The following is a 16,549-nucleotide window of genomic DNA, read 5'->3' as shown; positions in this document are numbered from 1 at the left end:
GATCTGCTGGAAGGAATGTAAGACGGGCAAGTCCCTATCTTCTTTCTTAGCCACCAGATCCGGCGCCCGCTCTCGGTGGTTGGAAGCCCGCGTTTGCGGTACTTTCTCCCCGATGTGAGGGCGCGACGCTCTGCCTGTCTTTCTCTGAGGAGATTGATGTGGAAAGGCGTCGATGAGCTCGCCAGTTGCACAAGCACCAGTCACACAAGCATATTAAAATTAACATAAGCAGCATTAATGAAGAGTGGAGCTCGCGCAGTCAGCTCTCGGTGGCCTGATTTTGCTTTTTTCGCTGTTAAGCGCTCCGCTCTCACCGGGCACGCTCCGAGGAGTGTGTCCGTGCATGCGATCTCCACCCGTGTTCACTAGATCTAGAGCTCGTTCTCGAGGCTTGGAAACCAGCGCAGCGGTCTCTTCGCCCTCTGAGACAGCTCGCTGCTGCTGCTGCATGCTCTCTCGCCGGGCACGCTCAGAGGAGTGTGTCCGTGCATGCGATCTTGCAGTTGCGGTTTCGCTGGTGCTAAGGCACGGCGGTGACCGCGATAGCAGGAATCGCACATGATCTGGCGAATGGGTTGGAGACGGCTCGTCCTATCTCCACCCGTGTTCACTAGATCTAGAGCTAGAGACTTAACGCCAAGAAAAGTGTGCTTTCTCCAGTTCAGAGAACCACTTATCTGGGCATGGTGTGGGATTCGACCACGATGCAGGCACGTATGTCACCTGCTTGGATCGAGTCGATCCTCACTGCAGTCGCGAGAGTGAGAGAAGGCCGGTCACTCACTGTCAAGCAGTCACGGAGATTGCTGGGTCTGATGGCAGCTGCGTCCAACGTGAATACTATTGGCCTGCTGTACATGAGACCCCTACAGTGGTGGCTCAAGACCAAGGGGTTCTCCCTGAGGGAAAACCCACTTCGCATGCTAAAGGTCAAGCGGGGCTGCCTACGTGCCTTGGATATGTGGAGGAAGCCTTGGTTCTTGTCCCAGGGCCCGGTGCTGGGAGCTCCTTGTCGCCGCATGATGCTAGCGACGGACACTTCCCTCACCGGTTGGGGTGCGGTCATGAGTGGCCACCCTGCCCGTGGTCTGTGGAGTGATCGCCATCTGACATGGCACTTCAACTGCCTGGAGAAGCTGGCCGTGCTTCGTGCACTTCTTTATTTTCACCCAGACCTAAAAGGTCACCATTTGTTGGTGCGCACCGACAGCAACAGCGGTGGTCTCTTACATCCACCACCAAGGAGGTCTGCACTCACGCCGTTTATACAACTAGCGTACCAGATCCCTGTGTGGGCCCAGGACGAATTCCTCTCGCTCAGAGCATTTCACATTCCTGGCCATCTTAATATGGGAGCAGACATCCTGTTGAGGCAGGGGCCGAGGCCCGGGGAATGGCGGCTTCACACTGAGGTGATGAAGCAGAGTTAGAGATGTTGGCCAGACTCGGGTGGATCTGTATGCGACTCAAGAGACATCACACTGTCTCCTCTGGCTTCCTCTGACTCATCCAGCTCCACTGGGGCTGGAGGCCATGGTACAGACATGGCCGAGGCTTCATCTGTACATTTTTCCCCCGATTGCTCTGCTCTCACGAGTTCTGGAGAGAGTGCGCCAGGACGGAGTCCGGCTGCTGTTAGTAGCCCCGTTCTGGAGGGGCCGGGTATGGTTCCTGGGCCTGATTTCTTTTTGACGGCACTCCATGGGAGGTTCCCGTCAGGAGAGATCTCCTCTCGCATGGAGCTTAGAGGCTGTAGGTGCTGTCTCTGAGGAGGCACAACTCGTCTCCGGTCTCTCAACCGAGGTTGTAAGACCGTTCTCCAATCCAGAGCTCCCTCAATGAGGAAACTGTATGCCTTAAAGTGGAAGCTTTTCACTTCCTGGTGCGGAGACCGCCAGCTTGACCCAGTTAACTGCCAGTATGGTACAGTGCTGGAGTTCCTGCAGGCTCTCCGCAGGGTTGACCCACTCCACCCTGAAGGTCTACGTGGCGGCCATGGTGGCCTACCGTGCCCCTCTCGGTGGCCAGTCAGTGGGCAGAAACCCTCTGGTTACATGTTTTCTCCATGGTGCGCTGAGGCTGAGGCTGAGGCCTCCGGCCAGAAGAAGCTTATGCTAAGCGGTGATCAGGATGTTATCCTAAGCCTCGAGTCCTCTGATCTCCGCTTTCCTGGGGGTCAAGACTCACTCCTTCTGAAGTTTGGCCATTGGACGGGTTGTCCCCGAATTCTGTCAGGCTCCTTCTCTTGCTTTAGCTGTGCTCTTCCACGCTAGGCAGAGATTTGAAAGTCTGGCGGCGTGGGCATTCTCGTTCCCCAAACGTTCTCGACGCAGCTCGAGTTCCTGAAGAGGAACGTCTAAGGTTACGTATGTAACCCTGGTTCCTCGGAGGAACGAGATGCTGCATCGCAGTGCCACACTTCCGGCATCTCTGGCCGGCGCTTGCTTCATCCTTTGAGGCTGATTTCCGGCTTCGCCGATCATGCTTTTATGCTTCCTGGTCTATGACGTCTCGCCCTTCCTTTGGACTGATTATACACATTATTCAGAGACGTCACGCTGGATGCGTTCCCCAAACGTTCTCGACACAGCGTCTCGTTCCTTCAAGGAACCAGGGTTACATACGTAACCTTAGACGATCTGTATTAATTTTGATGGCCTTATGTGTCACTGACATGCTGTTTTGGTTTATGGATATCTAATATGCAAGTGACAATCCTGGAATTTGCTATGCTGTACTAAATCTTAAGCTATTTTAATCAGTATTTTTCCAGTTGTTTTATAATTAGTATGATCATTTATGACCTTACATTAATTGAGAGAATACATGGAATATTAAAAAATATATAATAATTTGTTACATAACTAGACCATTACATTTAAAAGTAAGTAGTGATGTTTGAAAATGGATGTAGATAGATGTAAAATGGTGAAAAAAAGGTTCTGTTTTCATGTATCCTAAAATTTTATTTAAAAATGTTCATTGTAAATTTGCTAAAAACATAAATGTATCTTGGAAATTATTGTTGTATATTACTGTACATGTTTCAAACATTTATGGATAATTTGTTTCATGCATTTATGGAATAGTTACTTTACCTTCAAAAGAAGTGCCTTTTTTCCTTCTTATGTATTTATTTTTGTTGTACCTGTTCACGTCTTAAGGAAACTTGACATCAGAATTATAAAAAATTAACTGCATGTTTAGTGCTATGTAATGTTAGGTAAAAAAATGTTAGCCTGAATGCACTGTAAGTCGCTTTGGATAAGAGTGTCTGCTAAATCTATTTATTTTAATTTATTTTAATTTATGTAGTGCTATGATTTCAATGTGCAGTAAATGCTAAGGCTGTTTGTTGATAAATTAGTTTTATGCATTTTAATATATGTTTATTGTGTTATGCATTTTATATTTATTTATATAGACATTTAATATCTATATTTATATCTGTATCTATTTATAATATTTATAATTTAATACCTATATAATGTTCTTGATGTTGGAATCAAGGACTAAAGATGTGTGGTTGATGAGCATTTTGTGCTGTATTTTTGTCAGGTGTACAGTACTACTACTTTTTTTCATACAGCATTGAATTAGGCATATGCTGATTTGCTTTGTGTAATGGTGCCTTTAAAGTATTATTGTTAGAATCAAGGCTTACGTATAAAATGAACACTCCAAAAATAACTGCAAAGGACATGAATAGACCACTGATCGCAACGTTTTAGCAATTCAAAGCACACAGTTTACTACATTAAGTGCATTACTGCCAGTAACCTGGCATCCAAACAGTACAACTGATATAAAATATAAAGGATATATTGAATAATCTTAAGTGTAAGACAAATTATCAAATGTCAGAATTGTATGCAAATCTGATTACAGTGGTATTCTGCTAGCCTAAATGTAGGGATTCAGTACCATGGACAGCGCCACATCTTGGGTAATAAAAGTCATTAGTCTCTACTCTTACAATCGCCTAGAAACCGTGTCTATCTTGAGCCTAGCATAATTCATACACCCACAGACTCCTCCACAGACTGTGTGTCTTTCAAATTCCTCCCAGACCGGAAGAGCCAAGTGACTAACAAGAGAACAGATGCAACTAAACAGAAAATAAATTGCCTTCTCCCTGGTAGAAAATATATCAGACTTCCATATATAAGCTATGTACATTACCAATGTATTACCCAAGAACGAATTACCAAAGTAACTAACAATATGCAATTTACTTTAACAAAGCCATTTTATTTATCATATTATCATAAGGTAATCTTGTTTCTTTAATTTCATATACAGCCAATGATCAGCTGAATTGACTGCATATTGAGTGCATCAAATCAGATTGGTTTGCTGACACAGTAACCCATAGCAATCCATTCCACAACGTCCTAATAAACGCCTGGAGTCAGTCGCTATCGGCTTGCTGTCGACTGGACAAGACCACATTCCGTCTTCCATGAGTGAATCAATCCAGTCTGATTTATGTTGTACACATATCTGGAGCTAAACATGATCCAAAACCGAGAGTGATTTGCTATGCATGCAATGCTCTTGGATCATTAGAGATCCTTAGGTAAAGTACATTCAAGTACTTTACCTACATTGAAGTACATATGAATATAAATGAAAGATATGCTTTTATGTAATGTCTATTACCCTCTTTTAATGAAAGTTATTATGCATGTTATCCATGCATATAAAGAAGAGTGAGATTTAAAGCTTAATTAAACCTCGAAAAGAGAGCAGTTGCTGCAGTTTAATTATGGAGATCCTCATAGACTTCCTCAGGGAAAAGTTACTTAGGATGTCATGTCATACAGCCTCCGGAAAAGTGATGCATTTGTTACGCAACTTTTGGAGGCACCATCATTTAATGTTGCTTCTAAACTACACTAGTTGTATTCAGCTTGCTAATAAACTTATTTTGTTATTCCAGAGGCTCAATTTCATTATTTTACACAAGATAAACAATGTTATCAAACATTAATCAGTTAAGCTTAGTAAATGCAGACTTGGATGATGTTTATCAGCTTATTCAAATATTTTATTGCTTTTATTTTATTAAATATTTATATAAATATTCAATATTTTATTTATTTATTAAGACATATCACACTGATCTTTAGATGAAACCACTGCAATATCAGCCGAGATATGTAAGCATTAATAAATAGGTGAGATGTCTTTTCTATCATTTTGCTAGCAATAAGGAGAAATTGGTTGCTACCATCCAGCCCGTTTTCGCGGGGTGGTTAACAGTTACTCTCCGTTTCCTCCTGCCGTTTATGTCTCAGGAAAAGCATGTTTTGAAATAAAATGGTATAAAATCGAATAAACTGAACATATTCGCCAACAAATGCCGAGATCAGGATGAACTAACAAGAAACGGGGACTCTTTCTGAGGTATCTCCCCCTCCGCTGCAGCGCGAGGCAGGAGGAGGCAAGAGAGTATCAATCTGATGCCGTCCACCGTTTCTAGGCTGATTTTTCCCCCTCAGGAAAGCTTCCAAAAGGCGCTGATTAGAAAAGCGTGAGGAAATACATATCGATGAAAGAAAGCTGAAGCAAAATAAGAGGAAAAGTGTCAAAGGAATCGCAGGTTCGGATTTATTTTCTTGTGTGCTGTGAGTGAATCTGTGAGCAGTGAGTCGTTCAGCACCACAGAGCCTCATCAGCGCTTCAGTCGCACTCAGTACGAGCTGCACTGAAATGCGTTGCGTTTACTTTCTGTCGCTCAAGTATGAAGTGAAGTGGATGAGATGAGAACGCATTGTTGGGGATTCAGAGTGACGGATTCACAGAGAGAGAGAGAAAAAGCTTGTTAAAGCGATTTAATCTTGTCTGTGTTGTGTAGGAACGATTCTTGGGGCAGCTGGAGCTCTAAAGGATGCAGAACTGTGCTCACCGATGCATCCCACACCAAATGCTTATGTGATCGGGTATCTACCTTCGCCATTTTGGCTCAACAACCCAGAGAAATAGTAAGTATTGGAATTGTCTTCTGCCGGGGATCTCAAGAGATGCTGTATTGATTAAAATGTGGGTTGTATTTAAATGTACGTTTAAAAAAGTACTTTAATTATGTCATATTTGATTATAATCTACCTGTGCAAAGCTTGTGTGCGTGTGTATGTGAGGGAGAGAGAGAGAGAGAGAGGGAGAGCTCAGAATCTCTTGTTTAACTAATTGATATTAAATATTGATTATAATAGTGAGATATGTATTAATATTATATATATATATATATACACACACACACACACACACACATTTGAGATGCAGGAGCTATGGCCTCTTCATTGTCAGTATTCAATTTGCTATTTACATTAATAAAATAATTCTTAGCAGTGAGATATTATGCAGCTATACCAGGATTGTGCATATAAATTATGGCTTTCATATTATGTAATAATGGCTTCCTCCTCTAATACAGTTCACTGTTTTGTTGATTTAGATAAATGTAACAGTATAATATTAATCTTTCTTTTATCTTGAAACATTTAAATATGATTTACATTTTTGATATAATGCCATCAGCTGTGGTCCCATTAGTCAATTCAGTAGACAGATATGGCTGTTTTACCCTACAGAGTAAGAGGCAGCCATTTTTTCTCTGCCCATGTGACCAGTCAGTGAATAAATGGCTCCCGTGTGAAAATGATGGTGTTGTCTCTGTCTCAGTGATGCAGCAGGGGCAAAGTTTGATAAGTCCTATCATTGCAATGCATGGCTGATATGTCACAATGACTTGTGACTCCTGGGAACTGGATTGAGGGGTTGTTAGATGGAATTCTGGGGGAAAGCCATGAATAAATGTGCTTTATGAGAGCTTTTGTTAAGGCCTATGCACCTTATACAAGCAACAATTTAAGATGACAGGTAGCCATATGTGTTCTGATGACCAATTAATTCATGATCGTTTCTGATTCCCAATTATGTTCAAAGACAACAGAACGGGAGACATTATAAGTGCTGGGACAGTCCAGAGAAAAGTGTATAGGACAAATTTTAACACTCAATATGTCCACAAAACTCCCACAGTAGTTTAAAGAGCCAATCACTTTTTTTTTGATAGACAAATGAAAGTCCCGCCCGACAGTTAAAAGTTTCAATCACATTTTACATAGAAACCTTGCCATTTTGTTCACTCTTAAAAGTGCATTAATAATACCACTATTTTGCATGATGAATGTATGACAGCATAGTTGTCTTTTTTTCTTTTTATTAGAATTTTACATCAACTTTCAGTTTTGGAGAAGCTGATCTTGCATGACTGGAAATACCTGTCTGGGGCTTTACAAACATGCCATCTGAATAATCTGACTTGCTTTAGAGATGATATATTTAAGTTAATTATGCTTTGTGGCATTAGACTCCTATCTGTTAATAATAAATACTGTGCATTTGAATGGAGGCTAGATAGATTTTATTTATGTGAAAGGGATATTGAATAGGGGGGAAATTAATTACAGACCAAAAAAAAAAAAAAACTTGTGCTTTAATCCTCTAAATTTTGGCAGAATAAATGCCTTTGCTGCAACAAGCAAGCATCCTGTAATGTGCTTTATTACAGGCACTGAAGTGGGCTTTTATTAGTGGTACGAGGGTTGCTCACTGAAGCTCTTGTGTGCAATTCACAGGCTATGGAGTACTCAGGGGTTCCATCTGTGACACTAATAGTGGGCTGTGGTCTTTCCTGTCTGGCCTTGATCACACTGGCCGTGGTGTATGCTGTTCTATGGGGGTAAGTGCATAGATGTACAAGGGATATTACAAATAATGCCTTTGGACTTCTGGGGGAATGTAACTTTAATAAACAATTTGTTTTCAGGTACATCAGGTCAGAGAGATCAACCATTCTGATCAATTTCTGCCTTTCAATCATCTGCTCCAACATCCTGATCCTAGTTGGACAGACGCAGACACACAATGCGGTAAACATAATTCTTTTTTCAACTCTAATGTGTTGTACTTGAATATTGGCAGATTAGTTTGACTTTGTGATATAGGCCAGCAAGCATTCATTGAGAGTGAATTTTGATTTGTACATGAACGAAACATCCACTTTAGTTTCTCATATTTATTTCTCGGCCTGCGTGTGGGCTGATTCTGCAAGCTTGTGTTGAATGCCAGGCAGCATCTCTGCACTAATATAATGCTGATCTAGATGTTCCAGGGTTTATAATGCAAATGAAAAACTGCTTTTACTTAAAACTGGTGAAGATCTCTCTGTCTGCTGTTTGTATATCATAACAACCTACCAGATTGTTTTAATTCCTCTATTTCGAGGTAGTGTGACACTTAAATTGAAAGCTGCCTGCCCTAAATTTCTCTGAAGTGACCTACCTACCTATCCAGATGTTGAGTCTTTGTGTAGCGAGCTACGTATTCTGTTATATGCTTATATTGTTGTGTTCGTAAGAACAAATTGCATTCTTTTCTTCTGGGAAGCAATTTATGTACCTTAAATATTTTTATATGCTTATATTTTTATACTCCCATTCGGATTAGACACTGTACCCCTAAATTCATTCAAAGAAACAGTTTAGGTTCATTTTGCAACTGGTTTATGAATCGCTTGTTAGAGATTCATTTAAACCGAACCTAAAAGAACCAGTCGCTCATTTATAAAAGCATTTTATGTGGCATTCGAGCTAAAAAAGCACAAAATATGATACCTTTGTGTTGGGATTGTAGTCCTTTCTTGTTGATTTGTAATATATAAGACAATCTATAGTGTTTCTTCTGTGCATTCTCTCCATGGTTTATCAGTATAATAGATTATATACAAGTCTTAAATTAGTACTCGACAAGCCATAGAAGTTAGTTTTAGAGAATGAATACATTACTCTGTGTCCAATGCCAAGGAGAAATGATGATGATGCCTCTTTGTTCAAAGCAACTAAATACATTAGCCAGAATCCAGCTGGATGCATTCTGATTTATACAGTGCAAATGCAAAATTTACAGACACATGTCAGAGACACAAAAGACTGTGTCTATGTAGACCACAAATAGATTAAAAACAAGAGACAAAGCTTACACCAGAAATGTTCTTTGAAAAATTGGCATTGTTACATGCTGCAGTTCTGTTGTTCATGCTGAGTTTTGACGTCAAAATCCAAACTATCCTAACCTCTTTCCCAGTTATCGGCTTCCCTGAAGAATAAACAGTCTTTCATCATCAAACAGGTTTTTTGGCTGAGCGAAGATGTTGTTCAGACGGGGAAGCAGGGAGTGAGCATTGTTTGATATATTACATTATTTGCAAGACTTTAAATAACATTTGTCCTGAATATGATGATGATCAGTAGATATGCATCACAGTAAAAGTCCTTGAAGTAAAAGTCCTTTTGGTGCCATGGTGAATGGAACATTTAAAGTTCAACATCCAGGTATGGTGAAAGCATTTTAAAGCTCTTTACATTTCTGCATTTTTTTAAAAAAAGGACTAAATGGACTCCCAGCTAGATTGAAATGCTCAAAATAAATGTATATATATCGTTGCTGCCCGATGAAACTCAGGTATGTCCAAAACGGTTACTTTCAGGAAGTGAAAAAAACACTGTATTTCAAAAGCAGTTGAATGTAGCGTTGTCATACTTGGTACGGCATCTTTAAATGTAACCATATTCTTGCCAGTGTAATGATATAATCCACATGACCAAAATTTAGTTTAAATGGACATGCGTGCAAATTTTACAGTAACGGTGTTCGATACACGTTCTTCCGATCATTAATTAGAATGGCCAAGTCGCGTTTCATATTGACAGATGAATACGCTCAGTTTATTAAATAGCCTACATCTTAGTTTATTAAATACGCTTAGTTTATTTAATATTAATTATACATTTATTAAATGTCTCTTGCAAACTATGAAGGGACAATGAATCAATACACTGACATGGTAATGCTAGACAGATACTTTGTTTGCACAGTCCTACCATAATTTTGTCACTCCTAGACGTACATCTGGCATCAGGGGGTTTACCTCGATGAAGGAAAGTCATTGTCTCACCAGGCTATGTTTATTTGGCAATGTATTGCAGAAAAGAAAAGTGAAAATGAAGATGCAGCTCCAGTAAACTCCAGTTAACAGTTCATGTTTATTCTTCAGGTGATTCAAGCAATACCAACTAATCAGACTCAATACTGACATTACAGGTGGAATTATAAAATAGCAACAGGCCTTGAAGGGATAGTTCACCCAAAAATGAAAATTCTGTCATAATTTACTCGCCCTCAAGTTGTTTCAAACCTGTATGAATTTCTTTTTTCTGCTGAACACAAAAGAAGATATTTTGAAAAATGTCTGTAACCAAACAGTTGATGGACTCCACTAACTTCCATAGTAGGAAAAAAAATTACTATGGAAGTCAATGGGGTCCGTCAACTGTTTGGTTACAGACATTTTTCAAAATATCTTTTCTTTTCAGAAAAAAGAAATTCATACAGGTTTGAAACAACTTGAGGGTGAGTAAATGATGACAGAATTTTCATTTTTGTGTGAACTATCCCTTTAATGCAATCTTTCCGGTCAGAATTGGCTGATAGAAATTCTAAAAATTTCAACAGATAAGACCAAGTAATTTTAAAACATGCACATAAACAATTACATGACAATACACAATAAATAGAACATTTAATTAATAAATTAATCAGTAAGTCAGGACAGCCCATTCATCCAGGTAGTGAAATTGCATCACTCATGGTCAAGTGCATTGTAAAAAGGATTAAAGTCCTTGGGTAAAACATTTTCCAGTTCTTGAAGGTGCTTGAACTTCAGGGCTTTAATTTTTGGGGTAGATGTATAGAGTGGGGCCACGATGACACACATCTTCCTCAGGGATGGGGATGTGAAGGGTTGCCAGTTGTCAGAGTGTAGTAATTTAAACTCCATACTGCCATCCACATTGTATCTAATAGATAGATTAAAGAAAAGAAGGGGGGAGGGGTGTCGGGGGACATAGGTCACAGAGATAAGAGGGAACCAAAAGCATGTTTAGATTCATGAAACCAAATATTTTAATATGATATGGCTAATGTTTCATGTATTTGTGAAAAAGTGTGTTAAAAAAAAAAAACACCTGACTACTCGAAGGTCATGCACCGTAGGATCTCCAACTTTGCTACCAGGTCAGACTGACTTACAGATGTTGACTTTGCTGAAGTCTTGGAAAAATCTGTAACCAACATACTTCACCTCGTATGGTTTTGGACTGGAACGAGCTCCTCGAATAACTTCAGCATACTCAGCTGGAACATGTATGCCACGGTTTCTCAACTTCCTCTCAATCACACTGTGAACAGAGTCACATTCCATTTGTGTGTGACCTCTTTCAAGGTACTTCTGTGACACGTTTCTTTTTCTCAGTAGCAAACTTTAAGAGGGCATTGCTCAGGACCAGATTTCTGTTTTGATAGCCACACCCATCACTCCAAAGGATGAATTCATTGTAAGTGGGGTGTGCTTCAAGGTAATCCACAATGCAGGAGGCGAACTCGTTGGCAGAGACCCCAGCTTCACCCTCATGCCAAAGGTAATTTTTTGCTTCATGTGATGCCATATTGTAGATGGTAAAATTATGGACACCAAGCTTCATTTTGTAGTACGCTTGAAGCTTTGGGCACATGAGAAGGCCCTGCAGAGCCATGCATGCAACCAAGGTGGTGTTGTTTGCAAGTTGTTTGTCCTTTACCTTTTCTGCTCATGCATCGTCCTTTTCAACACAGTGTTCCTCCCACACGGCAGCCTCGATGTTCCCGGCTTTGAAGGCACAGCAAGTGTCACACTGATCTTTCTTCGGATGGAACAGAGAAAGGTTTAAATCGTTGAAGGTGTCAGTGAATACTTGCCGTGACAGAGGCTGGATGCTGTGGTCTGCAAATGATTGCTTATACTGTGTGTGGAGATGACTGATGGACTTGAAGAAAGGCTCCAGGTACATCTTTGATGAGGAGGACCTGCAGTAGTGCGATGGAACTTTTGGCAGATCCAGAAGGAAGGTCTTTAGGAAGTCCTGCTTCTCTGTCCTTACACTCACTCTCGTCATCTTCTCAGGACTTTCCCCTCTTCACCCAACCCACTTTTAAAAAGTCCACTGCTTGATGCCAAGTGTAGACAGGAACATCCTTTGACAAACTCTGAGCCTTTTACCATCTACACATAAACAACAAAAGAGAGATGCTGACCTCCGAGATTGAACTGCTTATGTCCGGCGCCGCTTGACATCACTCACCTCCACCGATGTTTTCACATACATTCTCCTCTCTTTCCATTCCAATTTTCCCCAAAAATACTTGATTATATGAATATATGAATACTTCCTTCATCAATTTCGGAGCAGTGTAGTTTGCTTGATTTCTTGCAGGACACAGATTGGCACCGGCCGCCTATTTTTCTTTCTTCTTTGGTGACAAATTCATTTTTTTTCCGTCCAAGATAAGATTGGCCCTTCATTCTTTTCCTTTTCTGGATGTTACCCTTCCAAGTGTCTGGGTTGGCCCTCTTCCTTGACCTTCCCCGATTATCAATGGCACCTTCATATGATTAAAAGAAAAATAAAATAAAAATGATGTTCTACAAATGCACATTTCTCTTACATGGTTTCTAAGCATGTGGATATATGTGTGTGTGTGTGTGTGTGTGTGTGTGTGTGTGTGTGTCAGTGTGTAGGCATGCATTTAAGTTTGGCTTTGCTGTTCATTTTGACTGGTAATCGATTAAATATGCTAGATTTGTAATTAGTAATGGGCTTTAGTCTTTAAGTCCCACTCAAAACTAATGTGAGGTGGAGGCTGTAGTATAGTCTAATCTGAGAAGAAGAAAAAGAAGAAGCATAATACTTACCCTCACTGGCAGCTATTTCGGAATGATTTTCTTTATCACTTTCCAGATAATCTAACAACAATAAAGATAAAATGCATTTAGCACACTGAATAGCCTACAATGTTTGAATAATTCAGAACTGAGCTTGCATCAGTAGCTTTGACCAGCACAGTAACTATACATTTTGAATTCTCTGTGATTAAAGGGATAGTTTGCCCAAAAATGATATTTAAGCCATGATTTACTCACCCTCAAGCCGTTCGAGATGCATCTTTTTTCAGACGAACACATTTTCAGTAGTTATAATGTGAAGCAATGGGGTCTGGCTGCTTCAAGTCCGAAAATGTGCCTGCATTCTTCACAAAAATAATCCATCCGGCTCCAGGGTGATAAACGAAGGCCTTCTGAGGGTAATCCGTGCGGTTTTGTCATAAAAATATACATATTTAAAACTTTATAAACGAAAATAACTGGCTTCCGGTGGCGGTCAGCGCGCGTTCATGGAGATGGATGCTGGCGTATAACGTAGGACGTAGCCCAGTTATTTTCGTTTATAAAGTTTTAAATATGTATATTTTTACAACAAAACCGAACGGATTACCCTCAGAAGGCCTTTGTTTATCCCCCTGGAGCCAGATGGATTACTTTTGTGAAAGATGCATGCACATTTTGGGACTTCAACGATGTGGACCCCATAACTTGACATTATAACCACTGAAAGATTGAAGACATTTTCTAAAATAACTGAAAGTGTGTTTGTCTGAAAAAAATTGACATATGCATCTCGAACGGCTTGAGGGTGAGTAAATCATGGCTTAAATATCATTTTTGGGTGAACTATCCCTTTAAAATGTTTTAATTTAGCCACATAAAATTTGATGGGTTAGTACTTGGAAATGCAACAGCAGTTTCTTGGATCAAGGGAACCAAAATAACATGTGTGACAGGCTTTCATCTTAATGTGCAACACATCAATAGGCTTTAGGTTGCTGTATAGATAGCTGCTACTGGGAGAAAATAATTTAAGCCTAAAGTACCTACCCTCATTGGCAGCTGTCTGAGAACTGTCACTTTCAAGTGAATCTAAGAATGACAGAGAGAAAAACTAGTTAACATTTCAGTAATGAATACAATGTAGACTTAATTGTTTGGCTGACTCAATTCTATTTTCCTACAAACCTTCCTCCTCATTGTTGACCCTCGCAATCGCCTCAATAACAGCCCTATCATAGTTAACATTCATCAATTCACACAGCTCCTTTACAGAGGCAGACATCCTGAAGGAAGGGAGAAAAACAGATCAGAAAAAATATAGCACTATGCCCAGTCAACAATTTTTCACTTCACTTCGGAAATCCGTGCGTTAACATCTTCACAATAAAAACGTAGCAAGATAACTCTAGTGCTGGACATTCTCAGCCTCTTGCAAGCAGTGATAGCAGTATGAGTGAGACATGTTCTAGTGACAATCATGACAGTAGCATTACAGGCTATAATTTGATCAGTTTGACTAAGAAAAAAAAAAAGTTTGAATCTTATCAATGAGACCGAGTTTATTTACATACTAGCAAGCAAACTAATCTGTGAAGAACTAGATTAGAACTAAACTGTGGAGAGCTTCAATGTCGTACTTTCGTCAGCCAGGTTCACAAATATAAAAATAAATAAAAATATTCGGTGACAATTACTTCGTCTAGACCATTTACCAATAAATAATAGTTGTGAAAATATAATAAACTTGAGAACAGTTGTCAAAAACAAACGTTTGCTGATACTTTACCTCACAGTGTTATTCGGCTATCCAGTGCTGAGCTTCGATGAAACTTTACGAGACCAGCGAGATGCTTCCACAGGGCGGGAGATACGCGACGTGATTGACAGCTTTGACACCAAATGGATATACGTGAAAATCAGATGACATGATTTCACAACTTTTCATTGGCCATTTAGATATGTGAAGCATACTGTATACAGAAGTGAACCTGGACATTCAATCCGTCGAAAAATCTCAAAATCGGCAAAATGGACATACGTGGTTTTCATCGGACAGCGACGAGATATATATATATATATATATATATATTCAGCTCACAATGAGCAGATGTATATAAGTCATTCAAGATGTAATTATAAGATGCAGATCCTGATCAGTAGATCCTAGAATCAAATTTTCCACATTCACCATTTGAAAGTCATCATCAGAGATGATTGGATATGGGAAATTGTAGAACTTTGGAAGAATAAAGATTAATTATTCACACTCATGCTTACAAATGACATTTGCTTTTACAAATGCTCATTTGCCCTCGTTTGAGTAAGATAAAAGAGGTTGATTTCTCACTGCTTACTGTCTCAATGTGCTAGCACAGCTGGTGGTTATTGGTTATCATCTGAGGAGGGCTTACACAGAGTGGAACGATACTTTTTCGCTGCCCACACAGATAGGGCTTCGGAGTGAGTCAACACCTTTGTGGGAATAAGACATTACTCAAGTCACACAATCAGACATTTCAGTACAGGCAGCACAGGCCACAAGCTTTTTCCAATTCCAATTCTAACAAGCATTCTAGGATGGAAGGAAATGAATTCCCAAGGTTAAAACAAATGAATTTCCTGTTACAGTATACTTATGAAAAGATGACTTTGACTGTAGCTCCGTTCCAAAACCTGGTGAAATGATTGGCTGCCATTCCTCTGACTGCACCTTGAGGTTGTATGGGTTATAAAAGCATGCATTTAGGACAAGCATAAAGGTTTATTGGCTCTATAAAACATTTTAAAAAACATTTTTTTTATAGTAATGTTTCTTGAAATGATTCTAATTGTTTAGTACTTAATTAAAACATTATTAAATAATTCCAAGCAACAAAATTAACCATTACTATTTAAATTTTTTAAAAAAAAAAAGAGTGTTTCAAAAACTGCTGATCTACTGTGATTTTCACACATAACCATCTTTAGGTTTTACAGAGAATGGTCCAATGATGTCAGAGGTCAGAGGAGAATGGGCAGAATAGTTAGAGATGATAGAAAGGCAACAGTAACTCAAATAACCACTTGTTACAACCAAGGTATGCAGAATACCATCTCTGAATGCACAACACGTTGAACCCTGAAGTAGATTTGCTACAGCAGCAGTAGAACACACTGGGTGCTGCTCCTGTCAGCTAAAAACTGGAAACAGAGGCTACAATTCACACAGGCTCACCAAAATTGGACAATAGAAGACAGAAGAAAAATGTTGCCTGGTCTGACGAGTCTTGATTTCTGCTGCGACATTCTGATGGTAGGGTCAGAATTTGGCGTAAAGAACATGAAAGCATGGATCTATCCTGCTTTGTCTCAGCGTTTCAGGCTAGTGGTGGTGGTGTAATGGTGTGGGAGATATTTTCTTGGCACACTTTGGGCCCTTAGTACCAACTGTGCATCGTTTAAACACCACAGCCTACCTGAGCATTTTTGCTGACCATGTCCTTTTCATCAGTTTACAGCCGACAAATCTGCAGCAACTGCGTGATGCTATCATGTCAATATGGACCAAAATCTCTGAGGAATGTTTGTGGAATGTGGCACTGTGCCACAAAGAATTAAGGCAGTTCTGAAGGCAAAAGGGGGTCCAGCCCAGTACTACCAAAGTGTACCTAATAAAGTGACCAGTGAGTGTGTATATATAACATTTATTTATTTTATATAAACAGTCCCATACACTGTCAT

At 39.9% G+C, this 16,549-nt stretch overlaps 1 protein-coding gene and 1 long non-coding RNA gene across 6 annotated transcripts in view; one reads left to right on the top strand and one right to left on the bottom strand.

Annotated features, from left to right (window-relative positions):
• Positions 1-16,549, top strand: part of LOC132110482 (adhesion G protein-coupled receptor B3-like) — a 164,686-nt gene that overhangs the window by 119,505 nt on the left and 28,632 nt on the right. For all 5 annotated transcript variants that reach the window (XM_059517124.1, XM_059517123.1, XM_059517125.1 and 2 more), the window contains 3 exons: positions 5,861-5,987; positions 7,647-7,750; positions 7,838-7,940. In XM_059517124.1, coding sequence (XP_059373107.1) covers positions 5,861-5,987; positions 7,647-7,750; positions 7,838-7,940 — 334 coding nt within the window. The remainder of the gene's footprint in view (positions 1-5,860; positions 5,988-7,646; positions 7,751-7,837; positions 7,941-16,549) is intronic.
• On the bottom strand, positions 12,857-14,096 carry LOC132111101 (uncharacterized). The gene is made up of 3 exons (XR_009424731.1): positions 14,015-14,096; positions 13,877-13,918; positions 12,857-12,907 (listed from the first exon to the last, which is right to left on the bottom strand). It is a non-coding gene; the product is annotated as an uncharacterized LOC132111101 (long non-coding RNA).

The sequence above is a fragment of the Carassius carassius genome, chromosome 30 (genome assembly GCF_963082965.1).
Source record: "Carassius carassius chromosome 30, fCarCar2.1, whole genome shotgun sequence".
Taxonomy (NCBI): Eukaryota; Metazoa; Chordata; class Actinopteri; order Cypriniformes; family Cyprinidae; genus Carassius; species Carassius carassius.
This window is presented reverse-complemented; position numbering and strand designations above follow the sequence as displayed.